Consider the following 12,590-nt stretch of genomic DNA (forward strand, 5'->3'; position numbering starts at 1 on the left):
ATGGGACCCGAGTGTTTGTGGAGTCATTTCACTCATCCTCATGTTGTGATCCGTGTGTGAGTGGACGTCATGGACCCCCCAGAGCCAGAGGCGGTGGTCGCTGCTGCTCAGGACCCGAAGCCGAGTCCCGAGCCCGAGCTCTCTGCTGCGATGCGGGCGAAGATCGAGAGGAACCGGCAGCGAGCTGTGATGCTCCGCCAGTCCCGACTAGCGAGCCGCCCTTTGTCCGCGGGGGAGGGCGCCACCTCGGCCAAGGTCTCCAAGACCGTGGACTCCGGAGCCGGCTTCTTCATCGAGGAGGAGGAGGAGGGAGAGGACGAGCACAAGGCCAGGAAGGTGGTGCATCAGCCAGGTGGGTGTTGTGAACTTAGTGTTTACATGTGGGCAGAGAAACGTGTGCGTGTGCGTGTGCGTGTGTGTGTGGATACAGTGTGTACATGTGTGAAGATAAACCTTTGTTTGTTTGTTTGTGAGTGCACGTGTGTGAATACAGTGTTTACATGTGTGCAGATAAACTTTTATGTATGTGTGTGTGCGTGTGTGTGTGTGAGAGAGAGAGAGAATACAGTGTTTACACGTTTGCAGGGAAACCTTTATGTGTGAGCATGTGTGTATGTGTGTTTTTATTCCAGCTCCAGTGATTGAGCAAGACTACCTGGTTTGTGATGAATGTCAAAAACCCTTTATGGACTCCTACCTCAGTAACAGCTTTGACCTGTCTGTGTGTGACAAGTGCAGGTACGCACACACGCACACACACACACACACACACACACACAATAATTGTTTATTCTTTTGCTACTTGTGCAAAGTAAAGAAACATAGCACAATGTCAAACTTTTGTCGCTTTAGTGCAAGTGAAACTTTACATACTGTCAGAATTTTAGATCACCAGGATAAAATTACATTAAATAGCGTTTTCAGACTTTATATCATTATTGGTTTTACTGGACTAAGCACATAATTTCTGTGTCCAATGGTACAAACTCCAGTACCAGCATTTTGTATATTTAATACAAATTTTACACAATCCCATACATGTAAGATATATCTTAAAGGGACTCTTACCTTTGTTGCATTTGAGAATTACAGCACATTCAAATCATCCCGCGTTCCCCCAATGCCCCACCCCCTCGTTCCCATCCGCGGTGTTTTTTTGAAGAAACTTTATTTACAAACAGACTTAAAACCTACTGCCTCCGCGCACGCATGTGAGTTTTTGTTTACCAAAGCAATGGATTCGGATTCAGAAGCACCGGTAAGTTATATACATTGATGACGCGGGCCCGAATGTGCCACAAGAAGCAGACGGAAAACCTGCATGTCCATGCAGCAAACAGACAGGTCTGTCGGCCAATAAGGTCCTTCGGTCCGAAGAATTTTATTGGTTGTAAGTTTTCACTAAATATTATGAGAGTGAAATAATTGTTTGTTTTTACTCCTGGTGGGTCTGTCTTGCATTTTAGAGTGTCATTACCTTATTAATACCAATTTAACCTTATCCAAAAAAAGTGTAAAAATGCAACAAAGGTAAGAGTCCCTTTAAGGTGTAATAAGTGATGATGCAGCACCTCTGTTCTGTAAAAGTTCTAAATGTAGAAGGCAATGTGCAAAAAGTATGTATTTAAGCTTAAATCTGAAGTGTAAAAAAAGCTGAAACTCACACATATCCAGACTCATAGTGTCATTTTGTCTTAGAGTAACAGTTTTTGCATCTTTCTCTTCAGAGACAACGAAGAGAAGCACAAACTGATCTCCAGAACTGAGGCCAAGCAGCAGTACCTGCTGAAGGACTGTGACCTGGACATGCGAGAGCCTCCGCTCAGGTTTATACTGAAGAAGAATCCACACAACCCAATCTGGGGCGACATGAAGCTCTACCTCAAAGTTCAGGTGTGTGCGTGTGTCCTTGTGTCAGTGTGTGTGTGTGAGACTGAAAGCTGAGTTTCTTGTTGTTCATTATGATCTTAAATGTAATGTGGTAGATTGTAACTACTCTAAATAAGAAAATCCTAATTTGTATATAATAACAAAATGCTGTTTTGTTAATTAACACTTAATTGTAGACATGACATATCAGTTCTACTGACACTCAGTTTGGGGAAGATATTTACCTCTTGGGAGTTTGTAGTCTGAGGTTACTGGCCTCTTTATGTTATGTTCTTTATGTTTTCACCAGCATTTGTCTGTTAGATAGCAGCATTACACAAAAACTACAGAACCAATCCCCGGTGGTTTGAGGCATGATCCAAGAAAGATCCATTCACTTTTGGGTTGGAATCAAAGCGGCGTGTCCAAGATTAAAACATTTTTTCCCCCAGTTATTTAACATGGTGAGGTAGGGCGTTAGCCTTGGCTGAGTTCTATTCTCTATGTCGTTATCCACTATTTGTCCCTCTTTTCCTACTACTTGTTCACTACATTGATATTGAAAAAAGCTACAAAGTGTGTAAGAGCGTCTAAAGTAGAGCTGAAATTATAAGCTGCTTTATTAGTTGTTCAATCATCAAAATAATTAAGCAACAAATTTCCAGTTCCAGTTTTCTGGCTAAATAGTCCAAAATCTAATCCGTCATCATTCTGTAAGGCTTTCTTGTCCCATCTATGCCAGAATGAGTGTGTCTGAAGTGTCTGTGTGTATGTGTACACCCCAGGTGGAGAAGAGATCACTGGTGGTGTGGAGTTCGGAGGAGGCTCTGGAGGAGGCCAAGGAGACGAGAGAAGAGAACCGAGAGGTGCAGAAACAAAAACGCTTCAACAAGAAGGTCAAAGGTCAGTTCGCTGTTTGAGAAAAAACTCTCAAATGTCAATTGACTTGCGCTTTGCGTGGTTCTAACATCACCGTGTGTGTGTTTGTGTCAGAGCTGCGTCGGGCGGTGAGGAGCAGCATGTGGACCAAAGACACCAGCGTGCACCAACACCAGTATGGACCAGAGGAGGTGGTGGATCCAGAAGAGGACCTCTACAAGAAGACCTGCACCACTTGCGGACATGAACTCTCCTACGAGAAGATGTAGACACACACACACACACACACACACACACACACACACACACACACACACACACACACACACACACACACACTCTGAGACTGCTACAGATGATGTTTGGTGCTTCTGTGGGGAACCATTCCTCTCACGAACCACTTCTCCCTCCAGTAGTTTATTACTTTTTGCTATGTCTTGAATAAAACGCTCCATCCTCATCACAAACAAGGGGCCAACATCACTCTGCTGTGTGACGTATGCTTTTTTCAGTTCGGTAGTGATTTCTATGTTAAATGGTTGTTACTCATTGGTGGTTCTAGCCTGTATGGCACCCTGGCTGAACCCCACCCTCTAAAGCTAAATCCAAATCTGTTCCTATATCAAAACAGATTTCATTGCCTTTCTTCAGATAAGTCACCGATACTGCAACACTTGTCCTCAAGAGTGAGAAAAATGACGAAGTCACTCATATCTGGTTGCTCAGGGCCGTTTAAACATCTACCAACAGTTGAATGCCAAATTTAGGGATGACTGGTTTAACTACACAGAGCTGCTTCTGATTGTGAGATCTTCTCAGCAGGTACAAGCCTGCCTTTCTCACAAGCTACAACTAGCATACCCCCTCCAACAAGGTTCATTGACCCACACATGACCCACATGTTATTAACTTGACTTTCCACTGAGTGATAGAAAATTCATTGTGCAACATGCTGTTACTCATCTCAGCCTAAATGTTGATTCAGAGAAGCTGTTGGTATTTTTAGCTCTAACTCTGAAGACTGTCTTTTTCAGCACGCTGCCTGTTGCTTCACTTCCTGTTAGGAATCCCCTTTCATGATGGGCAAATGAAGGAAAGCATATTGAAAATTCAGTATTGACAAAAGCTTTGGATTGTGGGGCTCACTCACAAGTGTAATTAATTTAGATTATTGTTTAGTTTTTATTTCATGTATTTCGACTGTGGCTGATCCAGATGTCATGAAAGATCTCAGTCATATGTGCTGTGATGTCTCCATCATTACATCAAGGCTGAAGGTTAAATAATTTCTTGTCCTCTGCCTTATTCACCTGGAGTGATTTGGTCATAGTGCATATATCACAGTGGCTTAACAGATAATTAGAAACCTCTGCCGAGCACCATGTGCTCTACAACTTCCAAATGAGGTGTCTGTCTTCCATCCCAGGACTGGGGATGTAGTGGTGCATAGACATTAGGCTGGTCTGAAGTTGCTGGAAAATAGTTCAGACATGATATCAGACTATTTAATTTCTCTGAATGAATGCTCAGTTTCAGCTGTAAAGACATAAGCTTATTGTCCTGATATTCATTTGGAGAAGATACTGAAGTGCTGTTTGCTCAGGAGATATTTTTAACTTTTCAAAGACTCTAATTCAAGACTAGATAAGAAATAAGCTTGTTTGGCATCCTTGTAAAAAAATGTTTTACATAATATAAAAGTTGTAGAAAACTTCATTTATAACTTACTAAATCTAAAATTTATGAACTAAAATGTGAAATTTATTTTACGGGTATCTTTTTGCAAATATGTTTAAAAAAAGTTTCAACCATAAGTTTTTGTCTTTGAACCTGTTTATTAAGGTTAGAGATGTGCTGTTTGTCAGTCAGATGTAGAGTGATCCTTTCATAGCTGTGTATTGTAAGTAAAAATGTATATCATTTGAGACATTTGTTTTATTTACAGAATTATTTGTGTATCCTGTTTTTGTTATTTAAAGTGAAAATATAATTTCAAGAGAACTCTTTGGTTTTTCAATTTCTATGTAATATAAAGACTTAAGGGACTAGGAATGGTTTTTGGAATGTGGTTTCTCAAATTGAATTCTAATTCTCAGGTTCCATGTCGAATTCCCAACATGTTGCCCACAGTGTTCAAAAGAGCAAATAAGCCAGTATGTCATTTGCAGAAGTGTTACTTTTTTCATACTTCATCTTTTGTAAAATGATTGTAAATGTTAGTTTCAGCTTTTTTTCAACTTTTATGCCATGATTTGTATGGATGAGAAGTCCTTAAAGTGCTAATCTACAATTGAAGCGTGATAATGTAATATCAAAAGTTGGATAACTAAATGCCTTTGAAAAGATTGTCTTCTGATGTTTAAGTCATAAATAAACTTGGAGTCTTAAAATTGTTTTTAATAAGTTTTAATAAATAAATTAAAAACAGTGAAGCATACGAATGTTGGCTGGTGGAGACTGTGGCTCAAGGTGACAGAAATTATACAGACAAATGTTAAAATTGCACATGTCAAAGGTCCAGAGCCTGACAGTTGAGGCTGCTGTAAACTCCTGCCGTCTCAAGCTTGAAGTAAACATCACACTGTAAGTCATTCTCTCCCGACTTGTCCACAGCGACTATATTGAACATTTCATACGGAGGAATCAGTACTTCATCCTCGTCCGAGTCAAACTCTGAATAGGACTTGAGGTAGGCGCCGAAACATGTCTTTATCTCAAAGCAGGTCCTTTGTCCAAACTGGCGCAGGTTCTTGTTGAGGGAGCTGGAGGCAAAGGAGCCGAAGCGCATGGTTTGTCCAGCTTCCCCGCTGAAGAGTCGTTTGCTCCTGCGGTAGGTGGTGTAGCAGCTCCTTTGGTTGAGCTTCAGGAGCCGGATGGCGTCTGACAATAGGAAGTGAAGAGCATGGAATTCGAAGGACTTCCTGTACGAAGCCTTTCCCGTGCGGACTGCTCTATTCAACTCGTCATAAGACCCTGCTGTGTAGGCACACAGAGCCCTGAAGTGATTCCAGGACACATGGTCGTAGATGTCCTTGGTACGCATGGCTCTCAGGGCACAATGTTTTGTGTATGCGGTGTGGAGACCTTGTCCGGTGCTCCTTGGCAGGTAGTGGCGTTTCACCTTGATGAGCATCTTCTGGGCGCAGCCGTAATACATGTCGTCCACAGAGTCCAGGGACAAGCTCAAGGGGATTGTGTTGAGGCTGCGCAGGCCTGAGGCTCCAGAGGCTTTCAGGGAGGAAATTGAGATGGTGTGGGTGGAGACATTCTGAACCTTTACAGGAGCTTCTGGGGCTGAAGATGGGACCATCGTCTGAACAGGCAGCTGTAGAAAACAATAAATGCCGTTTAAGTGCATACATTTTTTCTAATTTCATTTAGACCAGGATGTTCAGAGACATCTACTCCAGTCATTACCGGTTATGTTTTCATGTGCGTTTGTTTGATAGTTTGCAGGATAACATAAAAACGACAGGACGTATCACCACAGAACTTGATAAAAGGATGTGATATGGGTCAGGGAAGAACCCACTCTTCAACATTGTGAGATGCATTTAACATTTAGTTTGATTAATGAAATGTTACCAAATAATGAATGGATCTTGATGAAAAAAAGGGTTGACTGATATTTTTTTGGTGCAGGTCCATAAAAAAAATCTGGGTTTAATGTATTTAGTTTTACAAGAGGGTTCAGACGTATGCACTCTATTGAGTACCATTCTACTTTCAAGAGTCTAAGAGTTGTTCAGATACCCACGTTTTTTCATGATAGTGTGTATAGTGTATGCATCTAAATTTACCGTCTTTGCATCAAGTGGTCTTGTCTTCATACAGAGGCAGCAGAGGACAATAAACAACATGTTAACCATCAACATGATTGGCAGAGCCTAAGAAAAAGAACAAGTCAGTTTAGTTTGTGCTCATTTACAGGATACAAAGGCATTCTGGAAGGGAATAATAATTCCTTAGAGTAATATCTTTTTTATTGTTCGACAGTAGAATTTGAATTGAGAACAAAATATTAAAACCCATACAATAACCTTATCATTTTTGCTTATGGTTTTAGCAAATAATAAATAATTGTATTTGATCTTACCAGATAGTGGTGCAGCAGGTGCTGTGACCGTCAGAGCCAGTGAGAGGTTTAGTCTGGATGGTGCCAGTTCGTCTTCTTATATCAGGACCGATGTGGGTGTATATAGTAGAACAGCAACGTCAGGCTGAAAAACCCTCCACCCTGTCAATCAAAATCTGAGGATTTCCCCAGAATTGTTTTAGAAATTAGCATGACAGTTCCTCTCGATTTCATCATCTTAAAAAATGTATGTGGCAGGGTTGAGGGGTCACTTCCCCCCAAATTCCAAGAACAACCTCTTATCCAAAAATGGTACATACCCAAGCAGATGGTTTTAGTTTTACTTGCCCAAGTTGAGAACTGTTTCTAAGAGAAACACTTCCAACACACATAATGCTGACTGTTCTCAGGGACAGATCAATAGATGAATGGAAGTTGAGGCAGAAGTCAGGCATCTCCTGGTCTCTACAAAATATTGGAAACAATTCATTTAGCTTGAAACAGGTGACGTTTTGTAGTTCAGAGGAAATTTTGGAAAGCTGCAGAACCACGCATCTGATAACAGTTCACAGGTGTATCACAATTTAAACTGATCCAATAAAGAGATTAGATAAGAAACTTGCAGATTAAATAATGTATGTTGCTCTTGGTAGTTTAGCTACTGACACTTGTCTTCTAACCAGAATAAAATAGCAGGTGGCACAACCGTTTATGTTCCCCTAATTATTTTTTGTGGAAGCAGAAAAATCCATTTGTCTTTACTGAAAGTGGAAAAAGTGAGTTTCATCACAGAAAACTAAACGTGAAGACGCCCAGACTCACCCTTCTGGTGAAATACATGATAAACCAAGTGAGCTCATCTTTTGATAGGAAAGTCCCTTCATAAGTCATAGCACAGAAAAGTCATGTGATTAATTTTACTTAGTTCAGCGCCTGTAAAAGTTACCAGTAAATGGTGGTAGACATCCAACTGTAGATATCTGGAATATACGTGGAAGCTGTTGAATAAACCCATCTAGAGGCATGCTCACTGGTGCTGAAAATCTTTGGTAATGGTCACTTTAGAGCCCTCAGTTTCCCCTGTATCATGCTATATTAGCTTACATTTGCCTAATAAAAGTAGTCGACTAACTTTGGGATATAGTGCTGTTGAACTTGTGTTTTACAGGTTCTCATTGAATTCATTATTGAGATCAGTATGGTGCAATTTGGATCAACAGGGCAGTGGAATCAGGACAGGAAAGAACAAAAATAGTTCGTCATTTTTACCAGTTTCACTTATAAACTGCAAAAACATTCAAACACGGCAATAAACTCCAGTCAAAGGAAACCAAGTCAGTGAATGAGGAAGTATCATTTAACCACAAGGGCAATACAGAGTTTCATTAGAATTCCACCTTTGTGCCACATCAAAACGTCAACATTTATAGAACTAAAGGCATCCGTTCTGATCAGTACAATTTAAACAGTTTGTTCATTTTGTTAACCTATTGTCCACAATCTCAAGATTCAGTTTAAACACTTCAAGATACTAGATGAATGCATGTAGCTGGGTTAAATATAGTGAAGGCTAACCTGTGTAGATTTTAAAACCTGCATTGTAGCAATAGTTTTGAATGCTGACAAACTGTACATCCCAAAAGTTTTAATTGCGACAGGATCTGATGTTTAAGATTAATTAATCCAATAGAGACTAGTGAAGAGCTGATCAATCTACTTACACACCCACCTTAACAGTTTGTCCCCAGTACTATTCAAAAACAACAAGGACCGTACTGCAAATCATTTATTTTATTGTCAACATTTAAATAAAACACTTACAATAGGAATGTCATGAGTTTAAAATTCAAAGGTCTTTTGAATATCAGGGCACTCAAATACAAATGCATCACTGGTTGTGTCCACCTTGACGCCATCAACCTCATCCTAGAATGCAAAAAATAAAAAGTCATCGGAAAATTGCAAACAAAGACATTACTGTAAGCCTTTCTGCAAAGAGTTCTACCTCACCTTTAAATAGAAATGAAGGCAAATACATTCAAATAATAAACGTGTGCATCAAGTTGCAAAAATGTTAAGTCTTTTTAGATACACATTTGTCCACTTACTTCACCAAAGTACTTTTCTATAAGGCTGTGTGCAGCCTGGTACACCATATCGTTGTCATGGTTCTGCAGCAACTCGATGCGATCCAGTCCTCCCAGCTCTTCAACCAACAGGCTCAGTTTCCCCATCTCACCGAGCTTCTCTGCTGCCTGAAAAAAGGAAACAGACCAGATTTCAGTCCTTGATGGAGCCAACTGGTAGGACGTTTCTTAGACCAATTAGAAGCTAGAGTTAATTTGCCCCCCCCTCGCTCACTCACCATGAACATGTTATTGATGGCATCCAGTATGACCAGAATGACTTTAGCATCCTTGACCTGCAGCAGGTTGATTATTGCCTCCAGAGCTCCACTCTGCACCAGAGCAACCACCTGCTCCACAGTGCCCCCGCTGGTGAAGTTAGTCACTGCCCACACTGCCTCCCTTTGTGTCTTGAAGTCTCCCTGAGAAGAGATCGACCACACCTTTTGGATCTGCTCACATTTGTGACCCAACTACTGAAAAATAGACAACTACATCTTGCATGTACTTCCATCGGCTGTAGCAGTAGTTTTGTTAAACGTCTCTTAAACTTGACCATGTAACTAAGCCAGCCTGTACAAACAGCAGGACCACCTGAAACTGAGGCAGCTGAATGAGCTCAATGCATTTTACCACTTTGTGCCACAAGTCCAATTGTTAGGAAATGCCTACCCATAGTTATTCGAAAAGTAATGCCAGCCACGTGCACCGTTCACATTTACTCACATTTCTAAGCTGTTCAACCAGAGGGGGGAGCAGTCCGCAGGTGATGAGCTGTTGGATTTGCTTACAGGGACCTGCAGCGATGTTGGACAGTGCCCACGCTGCCTCCTTCTGCACACTGGCCTTAGTGTGCCTCATTAGTTGCGGTAGGGTGCTCAGAACCCCAGCATCGATCACCGCCTGGGTCTGCAGGTCAGAGCCGCTCACAATGTTGCCGATGGAGCGGAGAGCCGGGGTCTGGACAGCAGAAGTAACAAATCGGCTCACTTGCAGGTTGTTACAGGACTGTGGATATTCAGTATTTGAGGACACTTGGGAAGTTTAAGTGGTTTAAAAACACTACCATGACACTGAGCTCCTCGTGGCTCATGAGCTCCACCAGCCGAGCGACAATACCAGTTCTTACAACTACATCGATGCGATCGTTGTCGCCATCTGACAGGTAGGAGATCGCCCAGCATGCATCAGACAAGATGTCCTTATCACTGAGATAGAGCAGCTGGATCAGAGAGGGAAGCAACTGAAGGACAATTACAGAAAAGCCGTCAGTTCGTTGGTACAGTTGGGACCTTCCTGGAGTGATAGTGTCAGGACCATGCTGCAGTTACTCACCTGCAGGACTGCAGACAAGGGAGGAAATGGATTCTTATTTCGGCACAAGTTGGATAATGTCCATGTCAGGTTACGCAGGTAACCAACCTGAGGTGATACATCAGTAACAGGATTATACAACAGCAACATTCAGTCATCTACCTCAAATAGAGGACATCTAGCACATGTTAATGTTTGAGTAACCACTGCATGTGGAAACTTTTAGCCCCTTTTTGGGCAACATTTAAAATCTATTGAATGAAGCAATGTCACTTAAGTCAGATTCAGTTGGGATGAGTGTCTAAGTTTCAAAATAAAAAAAAAAAACATGTACATTTCCATTTCAGGCTAATGACTCAAGGCTATATGAGCTACACCTGAACTTGTCCCATAGTCAATATTCACTATGGGGAGAATATTCACATCCACAAGTGGGATGAGTAATAAATTGTTCAATTCCCACATTGTCAATCTTAATTTCAAAATGTTAAGAGTGCTATGTTAATTACTACCATGTGTAGGCCTAGAAGTTAGGAGTAATCATTGTCCACCTGCACATGTCAAACATGTGGTTAAAAACCTTTCAAGGTTAGTAGAACAGTTTATAGCACTTGCTCAGACCCTTCAGGATAAATTAGTCATTCAGGGGAAATACAAATGAGCTTTGTTTGAAAAGAAGAAAAGGCATCTTGTGAAGTTTGGACTTACTGGTGTGTCCGGGCAGATGCGGGCCAGCAAGGCTGGGACGACACTGCATTCAATCAGGATGTCCCGATAAGATGCACCGTCACCTGTGGTGAGATTAGTACAGAAAACCTCAGTGAAAGATGTAGACTCCAGCACCACTTTTATCAGACTCTTATTTCAGCACTGAGCTTAAAACAGACCACATTAACATCTGGAAGAGAATTCACTTGGATATGTTCCAAGGTAAGATACATAATCCCTGCAACCACCAAGACATTACCATTTTTCCTGATAGATCCCAGTTTTATTTATTTCCATAACAGAGGTTTGACACCAATTCATTTTAGGATTTTACCTGCAATGTTTCCTAGAGCCCACACAGCCTGTTCACTGATGTGCAACAGTGGTGAGGCCAGCAGGGAGATGAAAGCTGGCACAGCCCCATGTTCCACCACCTGAGGATGGAAATCCATATTAAGTTTATTATCAAAGTGACATCAGTACCAAGTCAAGGGTCATGAGAACCGAAGACTGTTGTCTCAGAAGGTTTGACACCTGTTGTGTATGCCAAGATGTTCCAGAGGCAATGTTAGTCAGAGCCCAAGCGGCCTCAAACTGCAGCGTCGACTCATCGTCCATAGACAGGAAGGACACAAAGCGGGACAGCAGGCCAGCATCTATGATCTCCTTCAGAGGAGGGTTACGCTCCTGAGAAAGCAGCTTTCTGTGGAGAGGGCACAGGAGTTCACTTGAACTTTTAACATTATACTCTAGTTCTCTTATTGGTTTCAATTGATGTGACAGATATTTTAAGCTGCATCTTTGGTCAGTGTCAGAAAGCGGAAGAAGGTGATACAAATTCTATCAAACGGTACAAAGTTATCAAGGTGTTGTCTTGAATACGAGATGGGACAAACATTAGACAATAGATAGTAAAATCATCATGGTGGCTCACCTGGCTGCCTGGCAGCCTCGGGTTTGAGACTCCCTGCAGTCACTGTTCACGTCTTTGACTATCTCCTCAATGGATACATACGCGACCTACAAGACAGGCAACCCGTTAGTGTCAGCATGTTTGTGCATTCACTTGTGGAGGGGTTTCTGTGCACTAACTTTGTCGTTGGAGGTGGAATCGGGAGAAAGAGCCTCCTCGTCCGGCAGAGAGGACAGCGTTATGTTTCGCCTCTTCAGGAAGCTTTCATCCTTGTTAGCTTTGCGCAGCTCCACGCACACAGAGATCCGTTTCTCTCGCAGTTTCTGCAAGTGGACGAGACGCAACGTCATCATCATGAATTAAAAACGTAACGCACTTGAAAACTAAACACAAACTTACCGCTGGATCTTTGCCCTTGTTTTTGAATTTCGAGATGCGCTCGTCGACGACGTTCTTGGTGGGCATGGTGAACTTTTACGCACGGTGCACGCGTCGGAGCTGCTTCAGCCACGCTGTTGAAATGTGACTGAAACTTTCCTCTGGGTCGTTATAAGCAGCAGAGCAGCTTCAGGTGAATACAATCTCCTGTGATTGGTGTCACAGCCATATTGGTTCATCCACAGGCACGTGTGTGATCTGTCATCAAGTCACCAAAACCTCCTCAAGTTCCCTCAAGCGCCAGGTACAGCTGACACGTGTTCATCTT

General features: G+C 42.0%; 3 protein-coding genes across 3 annotated transcripts; 1 reads left to right on the plus strand and 2 right to left on the minus strand.

Moving 5' to 3' along the window:
• On the plus strand, positions 1 to 3,017 carry xpa (xeroderma pigmentosum, complementation group A). The gene is made up of 5 exons (XM_061094626.1): positions 1 to 352; positions 633 to 738; positions 1,728 to 1,893; positions 2,655 to 2,772; positions 2,863 to 3,017. Exons 1-5 carry the CDS (start codon positions 70 to 72, stop codon positions 3,015 to 3,017), a joined length of 828 nt encoding a protein of 275 aa, XP_060950609.1. The 5' UTR covers positions 1 to 69.
• A 2,240-nt stretch (positions 3,018 to 5,257) lies between these two features.
• LOC132996860 (NAD(P)(+)--arginine ADP-ribosyltransferase 1-like) lies at positions 5,258 to 6,623 on the minus strand. The gene is made up of 2 exons (XM_061067228.1): positions 6,549 to 6,623; positions 5,258 to 6,073 (listed from the first exon to the last, which is right to left on the minus strand). Exons 1-2 carry the CDS (start codon positions 6,621 to 6,623, stop codon positions 5,258 to 5,260), a joined length of 891 nt encoding a protein of 296 aa, XP_060923211.1.
• A 2,039-nt stretch (positions 6,624 to 8,662) lies between these two features.
• On the minus strand, positions 8,663 to 12,349 carry kpna7 (karyopherin alpha 7 (importin alpha 8)). The gene is made up of 12 exons (XM_061092159.1): positions 12,284 to 12,349; positions 12,064 to 12,207; positions 11,906 to 11,991; positions 11,506 to 11,674; positions 11,306 to 11,405; positions 10,972 to 11,054; positions 10,285 to 10,371; positions 10,016 to 10,192; positions 9,676 to 9,909; positions 9,189 to 9,371; positions 8,932 to 9,078; positions 8,663 to 8,749 (listed from the first exon to the last, which is right to left on the minus strand). Exons 1-12 carry the CDS (start codon positions 12,347 to 12,349, stop codon positions 8,663 to 8,665), a joined length of 1,563 nt encoding a protein of 520 aa, XP_060948142.1.
• Between the last annotated feature and the right edge of the window lie 241 nt (positions 12,350 to 12,590).

The sequence above is a fragment of the Limanda limanda genome, chromosome 2 (assembly GCF_963576545.1).
Source record: "Limanda limanda chromosome 2, fLimLim1.1, whole genome shotgun sequence".
NCBI classification, from domain to species: domain Eukaryota; kingdom Metazoa; phylum Chordata; class Actinopteri; order Pleuronectiformes; family Pleuronectidae; genus Limanda; species Limanda limanda.

What these genes read in the sequence shown, in the direction of transcription:
- xpa (XM_061094626.1), top strand. Translation starts at nt 70, where the DNA reads ATGGACCCCCCAGAGCCAGAGGCGGTGGTCGCTGCTGCTCAGGACCCG. An exon ending in GAAGGTGGTGCATCAGCCAG is followed by an intron (nt 353 to 632) that starts GTGGGTGTTGTG and finishes TTTTTATTCCAG; the next exon opens with CTCCAGTGATTGAGCAAGAC. An exon ending in AGCTCTACCTCAAAGTTCAG is followed by an intron (nt 1,894 to 2,654) that starts GTGTGTGCGTGT and finishes TGTACACCCCAG; the next exon opens with GTGGAGAAGAGATCACTGGT.
- LOC132996860 (XM_061067228.1), bottom strand. Translation starts at nt 6,623, where the DNA reads ATGTTGATGGTTAACATGTTGTTTATTGTCCTCTGCTGCCTCTGTATG. An exon ending in GACCACTTGATGCAAAGACG is followed by an intron (nt 6,074 to 6,548) that starts GTAAATTTAGAT and finishes TGTTTTCTACAG; the next exon opens with CTGCCTGTTCAGACGATGGT.
- kpna7 (XM_061092159.1), bottom strand. Translation starts at nt 12,349, where the DNA reads ATGCCCACCAAGAACGTCGTCGACGAGCGCATCTCGAAATTCAAAAAC. An exon ending in ACAAGGGCAAAGATCCAGCG is followed by an intron (nt 12,208 to 12,283) that starts GTAAGTTTGTGT and finishes GTCCACTTGCAG; the next exon opens with AAACTGCGAGAGAAACGGAT. An exon ending in ATTCCACCTCCAACGACAAA is followed by an intron (nt 11,992 to 12,063) that starts GTTAGTGCACAG and finishes CCTGTCTTGTAG; the next exon opens with GTCGCGTATGTATCCATTGA.